Here is a 12,556-nt window from a genome sequence, read left to right as displayed (position 1 = left end):
CCCTGGGAATGGCAAACCTGCATCTCTGGGAATGGCAAACCTGCATCCATGGGCATAAACCACACATCCCTGGGCACAAACCACACACCCCTGAGAATGGCAAACCTGCATCCCTGGGAATGGCAAACCTGCATTCCTGGGCACAAACCACACATCCCTGGGAATGGCAATCCTGCATCCCTGGGCATAAACCACACATCCCTGGGCACAAACCACACATCCCTGGGCACAAACCACACATCCCTGGGAATGGCAAACCTGCATCCCTGGGCACAAACCACACATCCCTGGGAATGGCAAACCTGCATCCCTGGGCACAAATCACACATCCCTGGGAATGGCAATCCTGCATCCCTGGGCATAAACCACACATCCCTGGGAATGGCAAATCTGCATCCCTGGGCACAAACCACACATCCCTGGAAATGGCAAACCTGCATCCCTGGGCACAAACCACACATCCCTGGGCATAAACCACACATCCCTGGGAATGGCAAACCTGCATCCGTGGGCACAAACCACACATCCCTGGGCAAAGCAAACCTGCATCCCAGGGCATGGCAGGAGTGCTGTGCATCCCTGCACAGCAAGAAGACATCCCTGGGGACAGCAAGAGTGCATCCCTGACCATGGCAAACCTGCATCCCTGGGCACAACAAACCTCTATCTCTTGGCAAAAAGTGCACATCTCTGGACACAGCAAGAGCTGGGCAAAACAACCATGAATCACTGGACACAGAAAGTGTGCATCCCTGGGCATGACAAGCATAAATCCGTGGGCACATCCCTCAGCTAAAAGCACACAGCCCTGGGCATGGCAAGTGTGCATCCCCAGGAGCGCTGGGTCTGGGCAGGACGAGGGGAGCTCTGCGATGCTCGGGACAGATCAGCAGCTCTGCCTCCCTCCCCTGGAGGATGGAGAAAACTGCATGGCACTGAGCTGTCACCTGCGCCTTGTCCCCCCATTGCCTTTCCAGCCCTGATACAATGCTGCCAACCAGGAAAGGAGGAATTTTGCCCATACCCATGCCAGCGATGGCAGATGCTTTTTGGGGTACCTGGCTTAGGGTGCACAAAGATCTGTGCCCCACCTCACAAAGTCTGGGGACTCTGGATAAATCCTCTGGGCAAAGGAGACTCTCACTTGCACAGGAATCAGTGCCCTTGGATGAAACCCCTCCTCTGGCACACTGTGTGTGCCGGGTTGTCTGCCTGGCCCTGCAGCACAGCAGTAATTTGTAGCTTGTGCTAGGATCCTTCACATTGAAAGATGACATATAAATATAAAACGTTATCACTCCATAACAGCCACATGCTATAAAACGCCAGGCAGAAGGATCTGGAACTAGATGGAGGCAGTGCTTTAAATCCTTCCCTGCAGAGTTACTGCCGCTAAAACAACAGACCCGCTCCAAAGAGCTCCAGCAACGGAGAGAGAAGAGGACAGACCCCGATAAAAACACCACAATTGAGGAATTAGATGAATAAATGATGGGATTACAGCATGACCTCCCCATGTTGACAGCCCCAGGGTAGCAGTAGCACCGGCGCACCGGTGACATCTCCTCCCATTCATCCCCTGCTGTGATTTTCACGGATGCTCCGTGCTCCTGTAGTAACAACAAAGCGCCGGCACCGGCGTTACACTAGAGCGGGCTGACTCCGCTCCCGCGGCTACGATAACAACGCTGTTACTGTAGTAACATTACAGAGCCGGGGTCTCACTGTTCTACCCTTAATTTTATTGTCGTAAGATTAAATTGCAATAATGTTATTGAGCTGCCATTAGTGTCGCCATGGCAACAATAACATTAAGGTAGCGATATCGCATTACAGTGGTCCAACCGTTCCACCACAAATATTTTAATGTAGTAAAACAAAAGAGATTACTGCAGTAACATTAAACTGCAGTGACCTCATTAAACCCCCACCGGCTTTATCACAGAGCTCCTCTGGAAACCACACGCGGCAGTGGGAGTACCCTACACACATCCTGGGTGCTGCTGTGCCACCCCTTTGGCTGGTAAATCCATGGGGAAGGAAGGGGACGTGCTGCACATCTGGAGAGGCACACACAGCTGCAGTCTGTAGGAGCGTCAGGGGGTAGGATAGTTGGGATGGACGGACACGAGAGATCTCTGAAGCCAGGGCTGGAACTTGGGGTTTATTGCAAAGGGCCTGGGTGCAGGGCCCTGCTGGGAGCTGCCAGGCACAGCTCAGAGCAGGACTGAGAGAAGAGAGGGGGAGAGAGGATGAGAGGGTGAGAGAGTAAAAGGGCAAGAGAGCAAGAGCATAAGAGAACGAAGTTCCCGTCACAATACCATAAATCTTCTTCTGTGTTGAATATTCTAATTCTCACTAACCAATCTAGTACAAGATACAAATCCTATAGCATTGACATACAGCCTATAAGAATCATTACATTACCATACTGTGCTACATTTTAAACCCTAAAAACTCCTCTTTAAATCTCTTCTGCCAAGCTAGCAGGGTCTGCTCTGACCCTTGGAGCTGTCTGCAAGCAGAGGGTGTTGTTTCAAAAGGGGATTACCTTCAGCCAGCCACACCATTGTTTTCCAGTTGTTCAGTAACTAAGGTATCTAAAAGCTTCCTTTCACTTCAATCTCGCTTATAATTTCTATATTCTCAAAATCTTTTGCCAGACAATCATATTGATAAGGCTTTCCTGTTTCCTCTTCCCCAACAGCAGTTCTCCCTGCCTGGAGAGCTGCTGGCGCCTCTGGCCTCCCGGATTCACCCGCTCCGCAGAAGGGATTAGCAGAGTCACTCTTGAATGGCTCTGGGTGAGGCAGGTGACCTCTTCCTGAAAGCCTTTGGAGAGGTTGGGTGAACGGGGCTGCTGGGAGCTCGCGTGCTCAGAAAGGCTCAAAGAGGAGCAGGCTCTTGTTTTCTAGAAGAGGGGTGAAGCGAGGGTGACCTCCGCAGCTCTGAGGGAGTAGCAGAGAGAGTTCCGCTGTGCTCTCCTCGCTGCCACAGCAGCGCACACAGCTGAGCCAGGGAGGATGGAAACAGTGGAGCCACGGGGATGCCAGAGGTGGGAATGCCCCCAGCACTGAGGCATGGGACATCTGGAGGGGACCACAAAGAACTCTGTCAGGAGCCCAGTGACAAACAGGACGACGGCATTAGCGCTTCACTGGGGACACAAACAGGAATCAGCCACAGCCTGGGTGTATGTGAGAAAGAAAAACAGGAAGGAAATTAAACTGGTCTGTGTGTCCTGTGAATCACTGGATCTTCCTTCTCCTCTGCTCCAGTCTCCTGCCAATTATTTCTCCTTGGGAACAGGATACATCCTCCCATGACTCTGGCAGTGCCTGGCCCCATTTCATCACTGGGGTGCCAGGCAAGCCTGGAGGGGAATGGCTCAAAATTGAAAAAGTTTTATGTAGAGTAGATATAAGGAAGACATTTTTTAAAATGAGGGTGGTGGGGTCCTGGCCAAGGTTAACCAGAGAAGCTGTGGCTGCCCCATCCCTGGAAGTGTCCAAGGTGAGGTTGGACAGGGCTTGGGGCACCCTGGGGTAGTGGAAGGTGTCCCTGCCCATGGCAGGGGATGAAACCAGGGGTCTTTAAGGTCGCTTCCTACCCAAACCACTCTGGGATTCTATGACATCCCTTCATCCCAAACTCCCTATTACCAAGTTACCCTCCTTGTAACAATGTGAACTCACTCAAGCACTGTTCACCCCTCCATCCCTCCCTCTCTTTACACCAGCAGGCTCATCCACAAGCTTCAGGAAGGAGCAGCATGGTGAGACACACCCCCAGTGGGATGCAGCATGCCTGGCTCCCTCCAGCAGCAGCAGGGACATGAAACTGGGGCAGCCTGAAGCTGCAGCAAGGGCAGAAAGTGAGCCCAGGGCAAACTCTTCCACAGTACAGACTCTGGAGTCTCTTTTCCCTCCCTGCTCCCACCCCACGATATAATTGCTAATTAATAATAACGTTTAGCTCTCAGATAGAGCGTTCCATCTTCAAAGACCTCTGTCGACATTAATGAATTAATCCTCATCAACCCCCCTGTGAAGTAGGTGACAATTATTATCTCTGCCTCACAGATGTTAAACTGATTTGCAAAGAGGTCAAGTGACTTTGGGGAGGCTGGAGGGAGCCTGGCCTGGTACGAGGCCACTCCACAGGGGAACATGGACAAGCACACCCCAGAGAAGCAAGGGCTGTGATCCGAGGGTGTGAGGGAGATGGAGAGATCCGGGGGCAGTAATGGATGTGGGACCTGCAGAGATGCTCCCCGAGGGCAGAGCAAAACGAGGATAAAGAGCCAAAAACTAGGCCAGTGCGTGAGAGCGTGTGGGAGACCTTCAGTCCTCCACGACAGCCCTGATACAAAAGGCAAGGATGCTTTGACAGAGGGACGGTGATTAGCAACAAAAGAGAGCCGGGGAAGGAGCACATCAGTCAAAGGAGCCGAGAGCACAGGCGAAGTGAGGGAGGATTTCCATTTCCTGCCGCTGGTTTCCTCCCCTCCACTGCTTTGGGAGGCTCTCCTAGCTCCCCCATGCCTTTTAGGAGTTACTACCTAAACCTGCCTTTGCTTCTAGAGGGAATAGCTGCTCCCACGGTGGGAAATGTGTGGACACCCCAGTAAATCCATGCCAAAAGCAGGGGGAGCATCCTACCCAGTGTGAAACTCCAGCCCATGGCTTCAAACGTGAGCAGTGTCTGGGCAAATCCCTTTTCCCTTCTTGCTCCCAAGCCAGGGATGTGCAATGCAGGCATTGGTGGCACAGGCTCAGCCTCACCAGTAAGGTGATGATGACGACAGGGACTGAGCCTTCCTCCCAGCAAAGGCATTTCCCAGGCAGCAAAACAGCAACAAAAAGTTCTCCTTGATGTCCCACAAGTGAAAGGGGCTTGTGGCATCAAAGGAAAATTAATTGGGCAGAGTTTGATGGTTGAAACAAAGCCGGCTGGGGCACTGCAGCCCCACTGGAGGCTTTATCTCGCCGGCACAGACCTTGGCAGTGCTGCTCCCTGCACGGGGACAGGTGCCACCAGCACTGCCACCTCTGCCCCCTGCCACCTGTGTCCACAGCCCCCCGACTCTGCCGAGCAGGTAATTAACTCCCAGACAAAGGCAGGGATTTGAAGATTAACCTGGGCTCTGGAAGGAGTGGGGAAAACTCATTTACACCAAACAAAAGGGGAGGGGTGATTAGTTTCTCCAGTGACAACAGCAAAAGCCAGATAGGGCCAGGCAAAGTGATAAAGAAGCAGGGAAAGTGCTAATATCCCCCCAGTTGCCTGCTTTTGCCTTTTTTTTTTTCTTCTTCTTTCTTTCTTTTTAAGCACTAAAATTCCACCATTTTCTATCATGCAAATTCGTGTGCCTAAGTGAGATTAAACTCTGGCAGGCTCCGTGCCTCCTTCCCCAAGTCCATTTCCTGCACTGAGATAAGGCCAACTTCCCTTAATGCATCTTACAAGGCAGTGGGAGTGTTTAGCAGGCACGCACTGGAGACGGCTTATTATCAATACAAATAACAGCTTTCCAGATAGCTCCTTCTCCTCCTACCTCGCCTCTCTCCTTTAAACCCAGGAACCCAGAGAACGGCTTAAATAGCTGAAATGTCCTGCAGGGAGAAAGGGGAGGCTGTGCCTGAGATGCTGCTGCAAGCAGGACTTGCTGAGGAAACCAGAGTGGGAGAGGAGAGGAGAGGAGAGGAGAGGAGAGGAGAGGAGAGGAGAGGAGAGGAGAGGAGAGGAGAGGAGAGGAGAGGAGAGGAGAGGAGAGGAGAGGAGAGGAGAGGAGAGGAGAGGAGAGGAGAGGAGAGGAGAGGAGAGGAGAGGAGAGGAGAGGAGAGGAGAGGAGAGGAGAGGAGAGGAGAGGAGAGGAGAGGATTGCTCCTCTGAGGTCAGTGGGACCTCAATCCTGTTTCTCACTCTGGGTTTCTGCCCCACTCCAAGTTCACAGCTTGCCTATTGCAACTGGGGCTTCCTTGGATTTTGTTTCTTTGGCATTTACTCCCAAAAACACCTCACTCTCCCCAAGGTCCAAGGCAGACACTGCAAACACAGGCAGTGCTGCTTTTTGCTGCTTTGTTCTGGGGAGTTTGCTGATTATTGCAGCCCCGAGACACGAGAACAGTCTCTGTTTCAGCCCACACGTTCGAAAAATGAGTTGGAGTTCTTCAGTTCTCGGTCTCAGAGTTGTTTATTGTATCTTATCTATAAAATTTTCCTCCTGTCCAGCCGAGGTCTGTCCATCAGGACAGCCAGCAGCACTCTGACCGCCCTCGGGGTGGTGTCATCTCTTTATACTACAAACTACGTGTACAATATTTACAATTACTTCCCAATACCCATCACCTATGTTAAACAGTGAGCTTCTACTCTAAACTAATCCCCAAGTGCCAGCATCACAGCAGAAGATGGAGGTAGAGAAGAAGAAAGGCTGGACATGCCCAAGTCCCTCCATCTTGTCCCCAAAACCCCTATTCTAAAAATCCCAAAATCTACATTTTCACCTCGTGATAATTTTATTATTACACTAAAACTTCTGTGGCTTTCAGGTCCTCATACAAAGCTGGTAATTTGCCCCATGGGTCATAATCAAACCCACAGACGCTCTGGGCTGTGTTCCAGGGTCTCTGAGCCCCCTGGCAGGGGCCCTGGCAACTCTGGACACCCAGAGGGATGTGCTGAGTTCCAACACTTTGTCTGGTCTTATGGCAACTCCTCCTAAGAAGGAATGAGCACTGAAGGAGTGGGAGCACCTTCCAGACCTGCAGATGACAGGGATGCTCCCTGAGCTGCTCATTTTAGCTCTGTCTGTAACCTGGGTGCATTTTGCCCAGGAGAGATCCAGGTGCTAAGAACCTCCTTGTGCCTTTGGCAGCTCTGCTGTTGGCTGACATCGGCTTGGCACCACCAGCCTGACCCCATTTAGAGCAGTCCCCAAAATAGCAGGTCTGAACTTTGGTGCATTCAGTGCCAAGGGTCTGCTGTCTCATTCCTGAGCTCATTTGTCCCACATTAGCACAGAGGCACCGACCTGCTATTCCTGGATCAGCAGCAATCACCTTTTCCCTTTTGTACCAGGATTTCAAGACTGACAAGTGTTTCTGAAAGCCTGGCCAATGAGGAAAAGTGGGGAAAAACAGAGCTTGGATGGTTTCAGAAAGAAGGCAGCGAAGGGGCACCAGGATAACAACCTTCCCAAAAGCAAAAGGTTATTACAGAGGACACTGATCAATTGTTCCCCACATCCACTGGGAATAGGCTGAGAAAAACTCCACTCCATTTGCAACAAAGAAGGTTTAAGTTAGATATTAGCTATACATTTTCTAATTAAAAAGGTAGCAAAGCAGTAGAATAGATTGTCTGGGGAGACTGAAGAACCTGCTTTGTTAAAGATTTTCAAGAATAGCTTTCACATGTGCTTGGCAGCGAGGTCTCTGCCTGGTTGCAGGGGGACGGGATAAATTAGCTCTTGAGGTGCCTTTTCCCCACCTATTTTGGGATCTTGGCCATCCAATAGAGCCAACCTAGAAATAAACGTGCAGCTCACCCCTTGCTGCAGTGTGGGCATCCTCATTTCTGGGTGTTTCTACCTCATTGTGTCCTTGGGGATCATTCCTGACCCTCATACCCTGAAGGAATCTCCTTCTCCCACCCCTACCCCTCTCCTGCGTTTTGCTCTCCCCCCTCCCACAGCTCTGCTTCCCTCCAGCAGCCCTTGGCCAAAACCACAGATGCCCTCCATCCATGGCTGTTTCCCAGAGATTTCCCCTAAACCTGGGGAGGAGAGGGGATGCAGGCACGGCTGATATGCACCCATCCTCGGGAGCAGCAGGCTGAGCAATCCTGGCTGGAACGGGGAGAGCTCCTTGCCCCGGGGCACCCAGTCCCTTTGGAGAGCACAGCCTGCCCCGGGGCACGATTTAATTGCATCCTGAGAGGCCGGAGTGCTCCTGCCCCCAGGCCCTTTCCTGGTGCAGCAGGGGGAAACTCAGGAACTCAGGACCTGCTTAGAGCAGCATGCACACCTTCCTCTTCCTGGCTAAACCTGTTAACAAGGAGACATCCCCTTTCCCACCTCCTTGAATCACCCCTCCTTTCTTATCTAGCTGCAGGAAGGGGCAAAATGTCCCAGGGCTGTGTGCTGAACTTGGCACATCCCTGAAATCTGGTGCTGAGCAACTCTGCTTTCCTAGGAGGGGGAATAAGCACCATTTCCCACAAGCTGAACGTTGTTTTGGACAGGATTATTCCAGAATACATATTTATAGGGCCCATTTTCCAAGGCAGGAGAATTAATCCTGGCACCACAGCCCAATTTTCATCGAGGTCATTAAGGCAGGTTTCCCTTTAATTGGACATGATAATTCACTTTCATGTCCTGCTCTGAGAAAGGGCTGGGTGAGCCAAAGAACAGCTTTTCAAATTAGGGGGCTTGCTCTCCAGAGCTGGAATTTCTGAGGATCTTCAGCACATTACAGGACTGAGCCCATCACTGAATCATCCCATACTTAACTGCTGCAAGGAGTTAAGCTCTGACCTTTTCCTGCAGTACCCAAATATCTCTTCCTAATGATACAGCGAGACACGGGAGGGATGGGTCTGGATGTCTGGTGATACAGGAAATTTAGGTCAGGAAACGGGAATCAGAAGAGAACAGACAGAAATTGTCCTGCAGCACCCCAGCATCTGATAGCGACTTCAGAACTTGCTGGTGATCGACTTTGGCTTAAGAAATTCAGGCAGGTAATAAGAGATTGCAAGATAAACAGCCAGAACCAGGGCTGGCAATGCATCCTCTTCCCCTCTGTGCTTAATGGAGATGGAGAAAGTCCGGCTCTGGTTAGTCAGCTTGATTGCTTGGAGAGGAAAAGGAAAATGAAAAGGGAGGGAAGAAGAAAAATAAAGGCCCTGAGTCTGGGTTTTTTCCCCACTTCTATTCATTAGGCTGTCAATAGCGCTCAGGCCTGGAATATCGACGGTGGATTAGCTCAACCCGACTCTGTGTACAAGACCAATGCCTTTTTAACCCAGCTTGTTTCCAAATCAATACACCCATCAGCATTCGAAAATTAGCCCGAGACGAGATTCCAATACTCAAGCTGGTGTGTCATGTTAAGAGGGCTCCTGGCCAAATCACAGAAGAAGCAGCATGAAAAAAAAAAAACGGTTGCTAGCAAGGGATTAGGAATTTTCCATTAATCTTCCCCCAGGCTAAGAGCTCATCAGGCTCCGTGTGTCCCTCCACAGGGTTCCCCTTGTCCAGCCCTTGCCCTGCCACATGGGCACAGGATCAATCTTCCATGAATGTCCATCTGCTTGACCATCCCATGTGGCCACACCTGTCTGTCCCCTCTCAAGAAGTTGTGTGTGCTCACACCCTTGCTGAAGAGCACAGGTAGGCATCCCCTTAGCCACCAAAAGAGCTCCAGCACCCTGTGCTGGTCTTTCTCCTCCTCTTCCTCCTCCAAAAGTATGGAATTTCAACACACAAACACATATTGTTGCTAGGCATACACACACTCCCACAAAGCACACAAATCTGTCAGCTCTCTCTTTTCCCCCAACACAAGTTTTACTTCAAGCATTGCCTCCAGCTTGGAAAACAAAAAAACATCAAACAACAACAACAACAACAAACAGCACCGCGGGTTTGCCAGTGACTGTGTTGGGAGGCAGAGCTGCCTATATCAGAGCCCTGAGATTATGTCAGCAAAGATGGATAAAACCAAGCCTGACAGAGTTCAAGAGCATTTGGAGAATACCCTCAGGGACATGGTGTGACTCTTGGGGATAGTGCTGTGCAGGGCCAGGAGCTGGACTCCATCATCCTTGTGGGTCCCTGTGGGTCCCTTCCAATTCAGCAAGTTCTCTGATTCTGTGAAAGTCATTGCCCAGCTTGGGACAATCCAAGCTTGTGGATCAGCCTCTACTTCTGCACCAAGCTGTGTCAAATGCTCAACACAGCAGTAAGGGACTTAATGGGCTCCATGTGCCAGACTGCACTGACAGGGGAGCTAATGGCAAGGATGGATATGTCTGCAGCCTGTAGCAGAGCCCTGAGATTATGTCAGCAAAGATGGATAAAACCAAGAAACCAAGCCTGACAGAGTTCAAGAAGTATTTGGAGAATACCCTCAGGGACATGGTGTGACTCTTGGGGACAGTGCTGTGCAGGGCCAGGAGCTGGACTCCATCATCCTCGTGGGTCCTTGTGGGTCCCTTCCAACTCAGCAAGTTCTCTGATTCTGTGAAAGTCATTGCCCAGCTTGGGACAATCCAAGCTTGTGGATCAGCCTCTACTTCTGCACCAAGCTGTGTCAAATGCTCAACATAGGAGCAATGGGACAAGAAGACACCAAGGCAAAAGGAACAGAAAGCAAAGTCCCAAGCCCTCTACAAACTCCTTTTTCTTACCTTGCACGATGAGATGGACACGCGATGTCTTGGGGTGATTGTCTGTCTGCACGGAGCAGGTGTAGGGGCCCTCATCATACACATCCACATCCTGGATCTGGATGCTGTACTGGGTTTTGGTGTTGGCCAGGAGCACCACCCGAGGGTCCAAGCACCACTTGTCATTGCCGGCATAGAGGATGCTGCTGCGGTTCAGCCAGGCCACCCGGGTCACCCGGTTGTCCACGGAGCACCTGGGGAGAGGCAGAGAGGTGACCCATCAGTGCGCTGCTCCTGGGCGCTCTCCCTCCCTCCCTTCCAGCCCTCCTGGTCCTCCTGGCACTATTTTTAGCTTTGCTGTCAGCAGCACTTTCAGAGACCAAGAGCTTTCAGTGTCCAAAGAGGACAAGGTCAGTGCTTTTCCTGCAGTGCTCAGGGCACCAATATCCATCTAAACCAGCAGCTCCAGAGATTTGACCAACAGCTTCACAGAGTTTTCAGATGCAGGGAAGTTAGAGCCACCCAGTACCAGATTTTCACTCCTCCATTCCAATTTATTCTTTCACAAACTCCCAGACAAACAGAGCTGAGTCCAAACCTCCATCCCAAGTCCACACTTTTTTTAGGGGTGCAGGTTGTTACTTCCTGCCCAAATCCATGACCTGTCATTCTTTCTGCAGACCTTCACATCCCTGCAGCCACACAAAAAGATGCAAAATGACGTTGGGAAAACTTGTGCTGCTTCACAAAGGAGCAAGGAAAATTTATCTTTGGAGAAAGCCATCTTTGACACACACCTCTAAAGAGAAACCTTGAATATCTGACCATTTGTCCCCTCTGTCAACTTTTCCTTCCATACCCATCACCTGCTCCACTGCTCCTCCCTCACTTGTGAGCTGAGCATTTCACTTATCCAGGGATGTTTTGGAGGCAGAAATCCTCTATATTCAGCCTCAATAAGCACCTGAATTCCCCCTGGAGACAACACAGTGCAAACCCAGAAATTATTTTGATCCTGAAGGAGATTACTTTCCTGTCAACATTAGCTGGGATCAGCCCTGCTCCTCCCAAAGGTTTCTGCCAGCTCTGTAACCCCCCATCCCCATGTCCCCAAGCCAGATTTGAATTCTCCTATTGCCACAAGAGAAGCATCAAGAAGTTCTCTAAACAGCAGAAACCTGCAGCCCCACAGCCAGCTAAACCCCTGCTTCTGTCTGAGAAATTTTGGGATTACGGAGCCATCGGGATTTAGCCACGCTTTGCTGGATGCTGGCTCCAGAGCATAATGTCCCTGCATAAAACCACTCAGCCTAAGATCCACTGTTTATATTCTCCCCCAAACTACTTCATTACTTGTGCAGTGGCTGGGATGCAAATTAACTTCAGAGGCACCGGCAGGGAGCCCAGCAGCCTCTGGGACATCTCACTCGGGGTGACTTCAAGGAATGTAAGGGACTTAATGGGCTCCACGTGCCAGACTGCACTGACAGGGGAGCTAATGGCAAGGATGGGTGTATCTGTGGCACATGGACTTGTCCTGGACACTTTAGGGAATCTGTCCTTCCTTTGGGTGAGCTCTCTCCTTACTGGGGCTCCTTATAGCCCCCTTTGGTTTGGGATTTACATTTTCTGCAAGGTAACAAGCGATAGGACAAGAGGAAACGGCCTCAAGTTGTACCAGGGAAGGTTTAGATTGACTATTAGGGAATATTTCTTCACTGAAAGGGTGCTCAAGGCCAGGGCAGTGCTGGAGTCACTGGAGGGATCTAGAAGTCCCATAGATGTGGCACTTGGGGACATGGATTTGTGGAGGACCTGGCAGTACAGGGGAATGGTTGGACTGACCTTAGGGGCTTTTCCAACCTTGATGACCCGTGATGGAAGACTTCTCTTCCTGTGTCCATTACTGATGCCAGGGAACACAAAGGTACCCACCTGGGGACAAGTCATCCCATCTCATTCAGATTCCTCTTGGAACCTCTTTGGCCCCAGTGATTACAGGAGACGCCAAAATAACCCACCCAGCCTCAACACACAAATTTTGGGGGTTGGGGGTGACAGAGGAAACGTGTTGTCTGCAGCACAGGACACCCCTGAGCTGCCAGTACCCAGCTCCTGCTCCATCCTCCCTCCCTGGTGTGAAAAACAGCCAATAAAT

At 50.9% G+C, this 12,556-nt stretch overlaps 1 protein-coding gene across 6 annotated transcripts in view; it reads right to left on the bottom strand.

Moving 5' to 3' along the window:
* LOC139601016 (protein CEPU-1) overlaps positions 1–12,556 on the bottom strand; it is a 395,403-nt gene that overhangs the window by 41,415 nt on the left and 341,432 nt on the right. For all 6 annotated transcript variants that reach the window (XM_071449689.1, XM_071449691.1, XM_071449693.1 and 3 more), the window contains one exon: positions 10,420–10,652. In XM_071449689.1, the coding sequence (XP_071305790.1) occupies positions 10,420–10,652 (233 nt within the window). The remainder of the gene's footprint in view (positions 1–10,419; positions 10,653–12,556) is intronic.

This window comes from Agelaius tricolor, unplaced genomic scaffold (assembly GCF_023055355.1).
Source record: "Agelaius tricolor isolate 1412-34295 unplaced genomic scaffold, bAgeTri1.0.p SCAF_29, whole genome shotgun sequence".
Taxonomy (NCBI): domain Eukaryota; kingdom Metazoa; phylum Chordata; class Aves; order Passeriformes; family Icteridae; genus Agelaius; species Agelaius tricolor.
This window is presented reverse-complemented; position numbering and strand designations above follow the sequence as displayed.